Source organism: Notechis scutatus, chromosome 1, assembly GCF_049901735.1.
Source record: "Notechis scutatus isolate UNSWTSFEM ecotype Mainland chromosome 1, rNotScu1.2, whole genome shotgun sequence".
Lineage (NCBI taxonomy): Eukaryota > Metazoa > Chordata > Lepidosauria > Squamata > Elapidae > Notechis > Notechis scutatus.
This window is the reverse complement of record NC_142009.1, coordinates 336,830,591-336,845,664: the sequence shown is the minus strand read 5'-3', so window position 1 is coordinate 336,845,664 and position 15,074 is coordinate 336,830,591. Positions and strand designations below refer to the sequence as shown.

The following is a 15,074-nucleotide window of genomic DNA, read 5'->3' as shown; positions in this document are numbered from 1 at the left end:
CTTTTAAATCTGTTAATCTGAATGGCTAAATTGAGGCCTTCTCTGGATTTGCACCAGATCCTGAATCCTAATCTTAGCATACAGGATCCTGGCCTTGTACAGCCCTGACCAAGGAGAGATTCAACCCAGAAATAAAAAGAAATTTTCTGACAGGGAGAACAATCAACCCATGGAACAGAAGATGGATTCAGAAGTTGTGGGAGCTTCATCCCTGGAGGCTTTCAAGAAAAGACTGGGCTGCCCTCTGTCCGAAATGGTGTAGGGCCAATGGGGAAACCAGATTCGTTTAATGACCATGTGACTCGCTTAGCACCTCCACTTAACAACTGTGCCAAGAAAGGTACTCAAATTCACTTAGCCGGTGCCTTGCGTGGCCACAGGAATTTTGCGCTCGATTGTGGTCATAAGCTGAGGGCCACCTGTAGTAATTTTTAAATATATATATATATATCTGTATTTTTATTGCAAGGAGCCTAGTCCTGAATTCTAGGCTCCTTGGCTAGAGACATCTTCTGCTGGTATGTACGTGTGACACTCAGATTAAAGTTTGTAATTATTAAGATTAGCTAAGCAAAAATAGGAAGTGGCTCTTAGTGGCAATCATCTGTGCTTGTCTCGCTTACGGCTAAACTCTGTGCAGATAGTCTTCGACTTACAACAGTTCATGACCTACAAGGTCCCTTCCAACTCTGATTATCTGTTAAATCTGCTAATCTGTTAATATGGGCCCCACCCACCCGTGCTCTTTCCTGTGCTTTTTGTTAGAGCACAGCTGATTCGTGCGTTGCCACGCCTCAGCTGTTTTCTTCAGCTGCAACTGAAGGTAGGTATTAGTTTTTTAAACCGCAGAGTGCGCGCGCGGAGTGTGTGTTTGGTTTGTGCGCTCACCGAACCGGTTGTTATACCGGTTGAATCACACCCCTTGGGGGTGTCCCAACCTCCTGGCCCAGTATCCCCTGCCAGGCGAGGGCCCATACGGAGCCGGGCCGCAGAAGGGGTGGGCGAGAATGCAGCTGCATTTGGGGAAGTTACGTGTGACTTAGGCCTGTCTCTCACACTTAGGACCGTTTTTCACAGACATACGAACGTTCCAGCATACACACACACACACACACACACACACACCACGGTCACATGATCGAAATTCAGACGCTTGAGCCACTGACTCACACTTAGGACGGTTGTGGTGTCCGGGGGGGGTGATGTGATCCTCCTTTGAGACTTTCTGACAAGCAAAGTCAATGGGAAAGCCCGCCTCACTTAATAACCATGTTACTAATTTTGTTCGTTTACTGACCAAAGTTTCAATAGCACACAAAAAAGGTAACTTATGACCATTTTTCACACTACGTGTCTGGTTCCCAACAGTCCCATTTCCCCCGGTTCTACAGTCTGGGTCTGGCAGAGCGCTCCCCCCCAAAATATGCCACTCATTGTTGGTGAGCAGGATGGAACAGCTCGCCTTCAGACGTTGTGGGTGCTCCATCACTGGAGGTATTTAAGAAAAGACTGGACAGCCACCTGTCTGAAATGGTATAGGGTCTCCTGATCGAGCAGGGGGGTGGACTAGAAGACCTCCGAGGTCCCTTCCAACTCTATTCCGATAGATAGATAGATAGATAGATAGATAGATAGATAGATAGATAGATAGATAGACAGACAGACAAGACAGACAGACAGAGGGCAGGAAAGAAAGGGAGGGAGGGAGGAAAAGAGGAGAGAGAGAGAAAGAAGGAAAGATGGAAGGAAGGAAAAAGAAGGGAGGGAGGGAGGGAGAGAGAATGACGAAAGAAAGAATGGAAAGGAAGGAAGGAAGGAAGAAAGGGAGGGAGAGAGAGAAAGAAAGAAAAAGAGGAAGGGAGGGAGGGAGGGAGGGAGGGAGGGAGGGAGGAAGGAAGGAAGGAAGGAAGGAAGGATACGACTTGTGAGTCACACTCCGGATATGCTTGCCGTAAACCTGGTGGCAGAACTGGAGAGAAACCAGAAGCCATGATCGTCCAGCAACAAAAACAATCCAGCATCTACCACCCGCAGTCCCTAAAATAGCGGGCGAGAAAACTGTCAAAACCTTATTCTGCCTTACTCCATTGGAAGGTACACGATGCTATTTGTTAAAAAAAAAAAAACATGAGGATGTTAACTTGAGGCCCAAAGCCCCACAATATGCAAGCGAGAGAAATCAACCACAGTGGCAGAGAACAACATTTGGACAGCCGGCTTAATCTGGAAAAGCCACAACTAAAAACCTTCATCCGGCAAAAGGATGCGCAGCAGTTAAAATTTCCAATTCCGGCTCTAATTTTGTCCCCAAACCGTCCACTCTCTCTAAACATGAATAAGGAAAGGTGGTGATCAGTCCTCCTAGATCCGTGATGGCGAACCTATGGCACACAGGCATGCGAGCTCCAGCCAAACTTACCTGCACTGCGCATGCCTTGCGGTCTCCTTCTGGCTCACAAAGCAAATGCCGTTTCGGTTTCTAAACAGCCCTCCACTCTCTCACACACTGACAGGACGCTAGCCAGATGAATACCGATGGATGCTGGTAGGCAGAGGCAGACATTTTTTTCTCCTTACTTTCCTCCCCCAAAAAACTAAGCCCGACTACGTAGTTTCTTAGCGAAGCACGGGCATCGAGTGAGTTAGCAATATAACTGTTAAGTGAATCTAACTTGCCTGTTGATTTTGCTGCGGCCAAAAGGTTGCAAAAGGGGATTGTGTGACACACACACACACACACACACACACAGGATGCTGTGACCGTCATAAATAAGAGCCAGTTGCCAAGCATCTGAATTTTGATCAGGGGATGCTACAACGGTCATAAGTGTGAAAAATAATCATAAGTCACTTTTTTTCAGTGGTGTCGTAACTTCGGTCACTAAATGAACTGTTGTAAGTCGAAGACTATCTGCACAGGGTTTAACCGTAAGCAAGACAAGCACAGATGATTGCCGCTGCTAAGAGCCACTTCCTATCTTTGCTCAGCTAATCTTTCTCTCTGTTAATGGGACAGTGTCATTGAGCCCCTGTTGGAGTTGGACTCCGAGGGAGAAGAGGAACAGCCGACAGGGAGTGGAATTGTGGATCCAGAGGTTGGGGAGGAGGCTGTGGAAGGGCAGAGGCCGGCTGGGCAGTCAGAGGAAGACCCAGGCCCATCTTAGGGCATAAGGGAGAGACGTGAATGGCGTGGTCTACGGGGGAGGGAAGGGCCTTGATCCTCTTCATGGGCTGCAGCTGTGAGAACTGCTTAAAAGGACGGACGTGCATATGGGCCAGTGCTGGAAACAAAGCGTGGAAATATCTCTAGTCTGTTGTTCCTCTCTGAATTTGGCGTCCTCCCCAGTGTGTTTTTCCCATATCTGTGGACGTCTTCAAACCCTTATCTTGCCTGGTTCCCTTAATTGCTTCAGTTTGTGTTGTTTTTACTCTTATAATTTACATTTCCTCTTTTTCGTAACTGCTTGTGGGGGAGTTTTTTGTCTCCAGTCAAGGATATTTGGAGCTTGGAAGCAAAGTGAAGGAATAAAAGGGGCTTCACCTGTTTTGTGACTGTGTTTATTTTGTATCCCACCCTGGGTCATCACAGATGGAAAATGTTTAGGTTGCACTGAAGAAAGTTTTTTGTGAGAAGCCTTCTCTTTTAAAAAAAAAAAAAGAAACTTCACAAGATTTCAAGGAGTCCTCAACTTACGACCCCAATGGAGCCCAAAATTCATGTCACTAAGCGAGACAACTGTAAAATCAATCTTGCCCCCATTTTACGACCTTTCCTGCCAACCATTGTTAAGCGAACCAGTGCAGCTGTTAAATCACTAACACGGTTGTTAAGTTAATCTGGCTTCCCCACCTTCAGAAGTTCGCAAAAGGTGATCGTGTGACCCCGGGACATTGCAACCATCACAAATACGAGTCAGTTGCCAAGGGTCCGAATTTTGATCAGATGAGCACGGGGAGGCTGCAACGGTCACTAAGTGTGAAAAACGGTCCTAAAGTCACACTTTTGTCAGCGCCGTTGTAACTTCGGAAAGGTCATTTAAACAAATGGTTGTAAGTGGAAGATTATCGTGGCCCTGAGTTGAAACCTTCCCTTTTCCAAACATTTTCTTTGACATTGCAGAAAAACAACAACAACAACAACAAAAAACCAGCTTTGTCCCTTCCGCATGGACAATCGAAACAGTGGCTTCCTTCATATGAAAGGAAAAACAGATTAGCTGTTGAATTTTATGTGAAGCTTTTTATAATCTTCTGGAGATAAAAAGGAAAAGGCAATAAGAAGGAAAAGGAGATAAAAAGAAAAAAGTATCAATACTTAGGATGCTTTTTAAAGAGAAATAAAATAAAACTCCAGAGATTGAGATTATTAAACAGCTTCCCTGAAAACCTCATTTGGGTACGAGAATCACAGAGCCACAGAACACAGAAAGGTTGTGAAAATTCAATTGTTTCACACAAAGAAAATACAAAAAAATAATGACAAGTGAGGCCACAATAGCACTTCACGCAAAAATAGACATAGGAAACCAGACCCAAGGTTAAAAGGATTCTGCTGTTTTTCTTTTGGAAAGAAGGATAACTACAGATACTGACAATCTTCCACAGGAGAAACAGGTAATCCACAATTTATGACCCACAGTTGAGCCCAAAATTTCCATTGCTAAACGAAACAGTCGTTAAACAGCAATAGCACTTAGACTTATATACCGCTTCACCATGCTTGGTAACCCTCTCTAAGCAGTTTACAGAGGCAGCCTCTTGCCAACAATCTGGGTCCTTTTCTTGCCACAGTCGTTAAATGAATCCTTGTAGTTATTAAATTGATAACATAGTTGTTAAGGGAATCTGATTAACAGATAACAGATAATCAGACTTGGAGGGGACCTTGTAGGTCATCTAGTCCAACCCCTCTGCCGGCCCAAGCGGGAGACCCAAGCGGTTGCAAAAGGTGTTATCATGCCACCCCGGGGACTTTGCATCCATCATAAATATGAGTCAGTTGCCAAGCACCTGAATTTTGATGACGTTGACCATGGGCATGCTGCAATGGTCATTAAGTGTGAAAAGTGGTCATAAGTCTGTTTTGTTACAGTGCTGCGGTAATTTCGAACGATCACTAAACGAATTGTTCTGAGTCGAGAGATATATATATGCCCTATGAAACTGAAGGCTGTTTAACAAATGTGCAACAAAATGTGCAACTTTCAAGATGTCACCAAAAACACCTCTTCACAGTGTGTTTTCAGCTACTTTTCCGAACGGATTCAAGTTCAAATCCCAACAATTTCAAGCCACTTTTAACTGATATTAAAACCAATAAGCTGTTTTCTCCTAAATAAGTCTACCTTTCGTATTTTTGAACCTTGTTTACAACCAATATTACCGATGACAATGGTCAATGGCTGGATCCTCTAACTTTACAGTGTTTCCCCAAAATAAGATCGGGTCTTATATTAAATTTTTGCTCCAAAAATCATGCTGGGCTTGTTTTCCAGTTGGGTCTTATTGTCAGGGGAAACAGGGGTAGTTAAAACTGCATCACCTCTAGAGGGGAAGGGGGAGAAGGCCACGCAAAGTATTGTTCTGACGGATATACTTTTACACGATGACCGCTTTGAGTCAAATATTCTGCAAATAGCAGCTTATTGAGTCAGCTTCATAAGACCAGGAACGTTCTATCAAGTTTCAAATCACTCATATATTTTATTGTAGTTTAGCCTGCCTTAATTAGGAGCAACCGAGTCCATGGAAATAAACACCGAACAGAAGGAGGGAGGGGGGGGAGCCAACTAATCAAAATAGGCATTAGAAAAAGAAAAGAAAAACCCTCTCCTAAGCACTGAATAATGACGCTTTGTTCTCACCTGCAGTCCTCCAGAGAAGATTTAGCGCTTAGTATATGGATAGATAGGAGGCTGAGCCTTTCTATTTTAATTTATATAATTAATGTATTTTACTTTATATAATGCAGGCACACGATTACTCTAACCAGATATAGCCTGATGACAGGGAAAAAAAATCTGATATAAGTTTAGAGAAGATGCGTGCTAAAGTGTTTCAGTTAATGCATGTCGTCCTGAACTTACAACCATTCATTTAGTGATGGTTCAAAGTTACAACGGCACTGAAAAAAGAGACTTATGAGCCTTTTTTTTCAGACTTATGACCATTGCAGCAGCATCCCCATAGTCACAGGATCAAAATGTGGACAACTGGCAGAGTCCCAGGGTCACTTGATCCCCTTTTGCGATCTTCCGACAAGAAACGTCAACGGGGAAATCAGGTTCATGTGACTAATTTAACAACTGCAGTGATTCACTTAACAAACTGCAGCAAGGAAGGTCGTAAAACGGGGCAAAGCTCACTTAACACCTGTCTGGCTTACCAACAGAAAGTTTGGACTCAATTGTGGTCTTTACTGTAAAGTTAACGACTGCCATGTTTCACTTAACAAGTGTGGCATGAAAGGTCGTAAATTGGGACATAGCTCACTTAACAACTGTCTGGCTTAGCAATGGAAATGTTGGGCTCTATTGTGATCATTAAGTCGAGGACTAGCTATTGAGGGCAAAGGCATGGTTACCACTCACTTTTTATAGGGGTCCCACAAAACAGGTTGTTTGGGGGCACAGCACCACCTAAGAAAAACGGGTACACAACATTTGCTTCCAGGAAATACCGCAAAGCCACTCCAGTAGCTTTTGTTGTCGTTAAAATTATGGGTAAAAACAGCAGTCAAAAGCAGCCTATAAATACAAGATCCCAAAGACGCTTTTTCCAAAAGGCAACTGGAGTTTCTTGTTTTATTCCTCCTTTGGAAACATTTGCCTTCTCATCCCAAAAGTTTGAGCAGGGGGTTGGGCTAGAACAGGGGTTGCCAACCTTTTGGACCTCAGGGACCACCAAACTCATCATTTTTAAATCCCAGGGACCACTAACCGGTTCTGTGGGCATGGCCTAATTTGTGGGTGTGGCTTGGTCATGTGACTGGCTGGGCATGGCCTGTATGTAAGTATTATAAATATTTATATAAATATTGAATTTTTTATTTTTTTTAAAAAAGAGCAACTTTTACCCAAAATCAGGCAAAGCAGGCAGGCAGATTGAGTTGCTCACAGAATCATTCCGTGATCTATCTATCTGCCATCGGCTAGCTCAGTCTATCACATAAAATTTGCTTGCCGTGAGTCTGCACTGAATAATAGAACCTTCGGTCCTAAGGGAGGTTCGGCTGTGCTTAAAAGCAGAGCCGAAGCTCTGAAGATTAGCTAGAAAGCAAGAAATGCAACGATTTCCTGCTTTTTAGCTAATCTAAATCTCCCGGCACAGCAGAACAGCTGATGGTCGGAAAAAGGAAAAACAGCAACTTAGCAGGCAAGTTTGCCAGTGAATGGGTGGGAAGGGCTCCCGCGGGCCATATGGGCGGTGCAGCCTTGTGTTCCCCCGCAGCCTGGATTAATTGCTTTGGGGCGGTGCTCTGGGGGTGAGATTTCTCTGCGGCCCACCAAAATTTTCTCATGGCCCACCGGTTGGCGACCACTGGGCTAGAAGATCTCCAAGGTCCCTTCTGTTATTCTGCTTCTTCAGTTCTAACTGTTCTAACTTCAATTAGAACTGAAGAAGCTTCTTAGATGAGAAGCAAAAAGGGTTTCAAAGGGGGGAAAAAACCCAAGAAAGTCCAGCTGCATTTTGGAAAAAGTTATTTAGGGACAATCATGACTTGGATGGTTGAGAATTTCCGTAGACATTAAAAATACGAGGGATTGAAGTCATCCTCTTCCCAAACATATGGGAAAGTAAGTGAAAGCCTGAAAGTTTATTAGTCTCTTCTTTGTGAGGAACACAGATGGGATTCCACAGGAACATATACACACATATACATGTACGTGTACACACACACACACACAGAGATAGATAATCCTTGACTGACAGCCTCAATTGAGCCCAAAATTGCTTTTGCTAAGCGAGACATATGTGAAGCGAGTTTTGCCCCAGTTTATGACCTTTCTTGCCGCCATTATGGGAATCACTGCAGTTGTTAAGTTAGTAAAAATGTTGGTAAATGAATCCGGCTTCGTTGTTGACTTTGCTTGTCAGAAGGTCGCAAAAGGGGATCATGTGACCTCCTGGGGACACTGCAACCGTCGTAAATATGAGCCAGTTGCCAAGAGTCCGGATTTTGATCACGTGACCATGGGGATGCTGCAGCTGTCATAAGTGTGGGGAAAAAAAGGTCCTAAGTCACTTTTTTCAGTGCTGTTGGAACTTTGGTTACTAAACAAACTGTTATATGTCAAGGACTAGATAGATGATGGATAGATAGATATAGAAAATAGATGAGATAGAAAGATAGAGAGATAGATAGATAGATAGGATGAAAGATAGATATGATAGATATAGAAAATAGATGATAGATGATATAGATAGATAGATAGATAGATAGATAGATAGATAGATAGATAGATAGATAGATAGATAGATAGATAGATAGATAGATGATAGATAGATAGACAGACAGACAGACAGACAGTTGGTAGGTAAGTAGGTAAGTAGATATATATGATAGATGATAGATATGATAGATGGACAGACGATAGTTAGGTAGATAGATGATAGATACGATAGATGATAGATACACAGACAGATGGTTGGTAGGTAGATAGATGACAGATAAGACGGTAGACAAATAGATATGTGGAAACATGCCGGCCTTCATCCTGCAGTGGATAAACAAAGGCTAAAATGACATATATATACACACATACATACACACACACACATATGCACCGAAGACAAATTCCTTGTGTGTCCAATCACACTTGGCCAATTATATATAAACATATGTCATATATAGGCACATGCATACACATACACACACAGATGCACACCAGGGCATATTGGAGGCACCTGACCCCGTCATCTCCCGAGGGTCCCCCTCCTGGGACATCTCCCCCCCACTTCATCCTCATAGGGCCGGCCATCCCTCTCCCTCCCTTGATGCATCCCAGGCTGTGCCCCCTTGAGGTGGGCCAGGACCCCCACTCCCGATCCTTGGGACTGGCTTGCCCCCAGCGGCCAGAGACCCTCCCCCACTTGACCCCCCAAGTTTCCTGGGACACCCCCCCCTGAGCGCCCTCTGAGGGGAGGGGAGGGGGGGAGCTGCCCTGGGCCAAGCGCCCCTTCCCTTTGGAAAGGTGGGGAGGGTCCTGCCAGAGATCCGGTGCCCAGAGGAGCGGGATGCCGGGGGAGGGAGGAGGGGGGACAAAGGGTCCCCTGAGGGTCCTGAGAGGGCCTTGTCTCCCTCGGGGTCAGGGGGCGGGGCCTGCGGCGCCCAGGAGGACCCCTCCCCCTTTGGCCACGCCTCCCCGGCCCTCCCCTGTGAGGGGGGCTCTGACAGAAAGACGCAGCGGGCCTCCCTCCCTCCAACGGCACCTCCCCTCCCACCGCGGGCGAAGGGAAGGCGCCCTTATTTCGGCCCGCCGCCCGCCTTTTTCCCGGTCCCTTCCGCCTCTTTTCACTCACTCACTTTCGCCTCCACCAGCTCCGCCGCCATCTTGGCTTCCAGCGTCCAACGCGCCGGGGACAGGTGGAGGGAAGGGGGGGGGGGGGGCAGAGAAAGGAGAAGAGCCGCCGCCGTCACGTGACGAGGCCGCGCCAGCCAATCCCGAGGCTCGCCGGCTGGCGGCGCCTGCGCAAAGCGGCGTCGGCGGCAGCGGCCGGGCGCTTAGCACCTCCGACAGCGAACGCTCCGGGGCGGGGGCAGGGCGCATGCGCACGGCCGCCGCGGCGTCTTTTACCCGTCTGGACTTTGCCCGCTCCAGCTGGAAGAAGTGCGCATGCGCTCAAGGAAAGCGGGGAGGGGTGGGTTTGTCCCAGCCGGCCGTCTTCCCCTGAGGGGGGATAAAAATACGCACGCGCAAGGAAAGGTTTTGACGAGAAAAACGCGACGCATGCGCCTGGGAGGCTGACAGCAACCCATCAGGGTCCGTCTCTCTGTCTCTCTCTGGATTCGTTGCACCCCCCGCTTGGCGACGCCCCTCCCTTCGAGCTCTTAAAGAGACATGGAGCCTTAAATTGGAATGAGGGGGTGGGGAAGGGGAGGGTCTGGAGTGGGGAGGGGGCTTGTTTATAACGCATTTATATCATCCGAAACGCTTGCGTTTGCTTCAGCTTGAGGAGTTATTGGAGGGGGAAAAAGCCCTCCACTCTTGGGCGAACTACCAAACATGGGTGGAAAACCACGGAGGATCGATAGGGGGCGACAAAACGAGAGAGAGAAAGAGAGAAAAAAAATGGAAGTCTGTGCTGCCATCTAGCGGCCATTCTGGGGGTTGTAGTCTAGATTGGCAACCACAGCCAAGAGCTTACCAGCTGCAATGCAGGCTATTGACCCTTTGAGTTGGAAAGGGATCTCTGAGGCCATCTAGTCCAGCTCTCCGCTCAGGGCAAAGACCGTCTCCTTGAAGACCTCCAGAGAAGGGGATGGGATGGGACCACTTCATGTTGCACCCTCCTCGCTGGCTGGCGTCTCATGTAGTCAGGCGTTCTTCCTCCTCCTTCCTTGAAGTTCTACCCTATTAGCTTCTTTTTAAACATTCTACATTAAATGACAAGATAACCTTCTGGTAATGGCTATCAAATTATAGCCCAAATTTCTCAAGAAAAGATCTGGCCAAGCTCTTTTTTACAAAATGAAATAACTTGTTTAGTACATTCCGGGAATGCTGGAGATGTAATATATCTTGAACAAGCTGAATAGCTGTGCTTCACTACGAAACTTAGTTTTTGGGGAGGAAAACAAGGAGAAAAAAAATTCTGCCTCTGTCTACCAGCATCCATCGGTATTCATCTGGCTAGCGTCCTATCAGTGTGAGAGAGAGTTGAGGGCTGTTTGGAAACTGAAACAGTATTTGCTATGTGAGCAAGGAGACAGCAAGAAGCCTGGGCATGGCTTAGGTCAACTGTTCTGTACTAAAGCTGCTTGGTGCTGCTGTGAAAGTAAAACTGAAACTCCTCTCCTCTGCTTGTGTTTTGCATTTGGAAGAGATTTCTTTTCAGATGGGGAGGGAGAGTAGAACTCCTTAGCATCAGAGCGTGTTAATAATAATTATATACAAAATACAAATGCTCTGATGGTCATTTGGAAAAACCCTTTCTTAGTGAGCACCTAGAAGGCAAGAGGAACATATGTGCCAAATGTCAAGTTTGTAGGCTTTATGGTTCGTGAGATTTTGTGATGATGCGTGAGGGGTATTTCGCTTTTACATATATAGAAGATTTGGAAAAACATTGGTGAGGTGCTGTTTGGCAAATTAATCAAGTATAGGTTGGGATATGCAGAAAATCTTTGACTTACAACCACCATTGAGCCTAAAATTTCTGTTGCTAAGTGAGACATTTCTCAAAGTGAGCTTTGCCTCCATTATACGACCTTTCTCGTCACCGTTCTTCAGTGAATCACTGCAGTTGTTAAGCTGGTAACACGGTTGTTAAGTAAATCTGGCTTCCTCCTCGACTTTGCTTGTCAGAAGGTCGCAAAAGGGGATGACATATCTCGGGACTGCAACCGTCGTAAATATGAATCAGTTGCCAAGCAGCTGAATTTTGATCGCGTGACCATGGGAATGCGGCAACAGTCGTCAGTGTGAAAAATGGTCATAAGTCACTTTTTTCAGCATCATAACTTTGGTCACTAAATGAATTGTAAGTTGAGGACTACCTGTATAATTAGCTTTAAAACTGCTTATCAACAGTTCCCTGTTGAACTGGCATGTAGCTTTGAATGAGTTGTCCAAAGGATTCAAGTGTGATTCTCCATGGATCATGAGATGAAGAAAATGTTCATCTGGTTTACAAGTGTTGCCGAATTAAATGGGGTATCTAATACTTAGAAGACAAAAGTGCAGTGCAGATCATTGTGGCAGGGTAGGAAAGTGGAGATAATGTAAAAGGCAGTTTAAAATAGACAAATATAACATTCTTTCTCTAGGACAGTGGTCCCCAACCACCTGGCCCCGGACCGGCATTGGTCCGTGGATCATTTTGTAGCGGGCCGCCGCCATCTTGTTTCGTCGGTTGGAAAGCGGCGTTTGGGTGCTGAAGGAATCCTTGCGCCTTAGTTTCATCGAAGGGGGGGGGCGGCTTCGAACGAAGAGCGGTCCCGATGGCAGTGGAGTCTCGCATTACTCAGGAGGAGATTAAGAAAGAGCCCGAAAAGCCCATCGACCGTGAGAAGGTATAAAGGAGGAGTTGAAGGTGGCAGGGAGAAGCAGGGGACGGCTGGCTGGCCGGTCGCTCGGCTCGCCTTGCCTTGGTCGTGCGTGCTGATGCCGGTACCGGTCCGTGGATCATTTTGTACCAGTCCGTGGTACAAAAAAGGTTGGGGACCACTGCTCTAGGAAACCAAGTCCTGTCAGCTGCAGTTGAGTTGCTTCAACTCAGAAAGGTCAAACTGCCCAAGGAGCTGCTGACACAGTTCTACAGAGGAATGATGGAGTCTGTCATCTGCACCTCTATAACTGTCTGGTTTGGTTCTGCAACCCAACAGGACAGATACAGACTTCAGAGAATAATTATTAATGCAGAGAAAAACGATTACTACCATTACAACCTGCCTTCCATCGAGGGCCTGTTAACTGCATGAATTAAAAAGAGGGCTGTGAAAATATTTACAGATCCCTCACATCCTGGACATAAACTGTTTCAACTCCTTCCCTCAAAACGATGCTATAGAGCACTGCACACCAGAACTAGACACAAGAACAGTTTTTTCCCAAAGGCCATCACTCTGCTAAACAAATAATTCCCTCAACACTGTCAAACTATTTACAAAGTCTGCATTACTATTACTATTAATCTTCCCATCCTTCCTTTCACCCATCCTCTCCCACTTGTGACTGTATGTGTCAGGATTCTGGTAGTTACTCCAGTGGTAGGATTCATTTTTTTTTTACTACCGGTTCTGTGGGCGTGGCTTGGTGGGCGTGGCAGGGGAAGGATACTGTAAAATCTCCAGTCAGAGGTGGTATTGGCCGGTTCTCTGAACTACTCAAAATTTCTACTACTGGTTCTCCAGAACTGGTCCAGAACCTGCTGAATCCCACCTCTGAGTTACCCCAATTAAATCATGAGTCTCGAGCCAAACTTCCAAAACTTAAAAAAGGATTTATTGGAAGCTAACATGTCCGACACTGCCTGGGTGTAGCCAACTCTGAGACACATCATTCATTGTCAGCCTTGACCCTGGTTTTCCCCCACTCTTCTTGGTGTATCGTAATTCATATTCTCCAATGGGATGCATCCATAGCCAAGAGTCATCAATCATGTTCTCCAGTTAAGTTTTTGCATGGCCAGAAACTTCAGTCATCTAGTTACTATCTCTCAAAAGCTATGTATGGAATGCACTTTTGCTTTCTAAGCTGCCACACTGCTCTTTCAAACCCCCTTTGCCTCTCCCTTTCTGTTGGCAACTCTAAAAAGATCATAGAAATATTCTATGAGTTGACATTATGACTGTAACTTTGTCGCTTGTATCCTTACGATTTATATTGACTGTTTCCTAGCATGATTTGATTGCTTATTGTATCCTATGACTATCATTAAGTGTTGCATCTTATGATTCTTGACGAATGTATCTTTTCCTTTATGTACACTGAGACCACGTACATCCTTGTGTGTCCAATCACACTTGGCCAATAAAGAATTCATTCATTCATTCAGAATCAGGAACATCTAGCTTGATTGCAGTATTTGTTTAAAAAAACAAAAACCAAGAATGCAGTGGGGTTGTAAAAATACAGCTTTTAGACAACATGAAACAGAAGTAGAATTTCTTAAAACCACAATATTTCTGCATTATTTCGCTTGCTGCACTGTCTGATATTTCTTTCAAGGTCAAAAGACTGCAAGAACATGTCACCCCTAGTCCTTCTTTTCCTCAAACTAGACATATCCCAGGTTCCTGCAACTGTTCTTCATATGTTTTAGCATCCAGTCCTCTCATCATCTTCATTGCTCTTCTCTGCACTCTTTCTAGATGAGAAGATGTGGAGAGATCTGTGTCTCATAGAATCGTCAAAATATTGTCTTGGCTTTTTTCTTTTTTTTTCTTTTTGACCCTGCCCCATGGTCCTCCTGGCTGTTTATCTAACAAAAAAAAATGTTTATCTAACAAAATGAAAATCAATGTAGAGAAAAGTAAAGTCCTACGCTTAGGCAAGAAAAACCCAAAGGACACATCTAGACTGGGTGAAACCAGGCTTAATAGCAATAGTAACTGTGAGAGGGATCTTGGAGTCTTAGTGGACAACCAGCTAAATAGGAGCCAGCCATGTGCAGCGGCAGCCAAAAAAGCCAATGCAATCCTAAATTGCATTAACAGAGGGATACAATCGAGATCAAGTGAGGTACTAATACCACTCTATAAAGCTTTAGTAGGACCCCACTTGGAATACTGCATCCAGTTTTGGTCACCACACTGTAGAAAAAATGTTGAGACTCTAGAAAGACTGCAGAGAAGAGCAACCAGGATGATGAGGGGACCGGATGGTGAATGGTTTCAGGAACTGGGCCTGGCTAGTCTAGGGAAGAGAAGGACCAGGGGAGACAGGAGAGCAGTCTTCCAATATATGAAGGGCTGCCACAGAGAGGAGGGAAGGGGCCAAGCTATTTTCTAAGGCACCCGAAGGCCAGAGAAGGAATAATGGATGGAAACTGAACAAGGAGAGATTCAACCTGGAAATAAGGAGAAATAAGGACTGGCATCTGTCAGAAATGGTGTAGGGTCTCCTGCTTGGGTGGGTGGGGGTCAAACTAGATGACCTACAAGGTCCCTTCCAACCCTGATTATCTGTAAAGTGATGCTACTATTACTGTTAATCTTCTCATCACTCCTTATCACCCATCCCCTCCCACTTGTGATTGTAGGACTGTAACTTTGTTGCTTGTATCCTAATGATTTATATTGACTGTTTCCTAGTATGATTTGATTGTTGATTGTACCCTATGACTATCATTAAATGTTGTACGTTATGATTCTTGATTCTTAACTAATGTACCTTTTCTTTATGTATACT

The 15,074-nt window shown here is 45.3% G+C and overlaps 1 protein-coding gene across 2 annotated transcripts in view; it reads right to left on the bottom strand.

Moving 5' to 3' along the window:
• Positions 1–9,588, bottom strand: part of PIAS4 (protein inhibitor of activated STAT 4) — a 51,676-nt gene extending 42,088 nt beyond the window's left edge. Inside the window, exon 1 of one of the 2 annotated variants that reach the window (XM_026687676.2) lies at positions 9,523–9,588. Coding sequence is in view for 1 of the 2 variants with exons in the window: in XM_026687675.2 (XP_026543460.2) it covers positions 9,527–9,553 (27 nt within the window). In the remaining variant the exon portion in view is untranslated. The remainder of the gene's footprint in view (positions 1–9,522) is intronic. The other variant, XM_026687675.2, reaches the window with a different exon arrangement.
• Between the last annotated feature and the right edge of the window lie 5,486 nt (positions 9,589–15,074).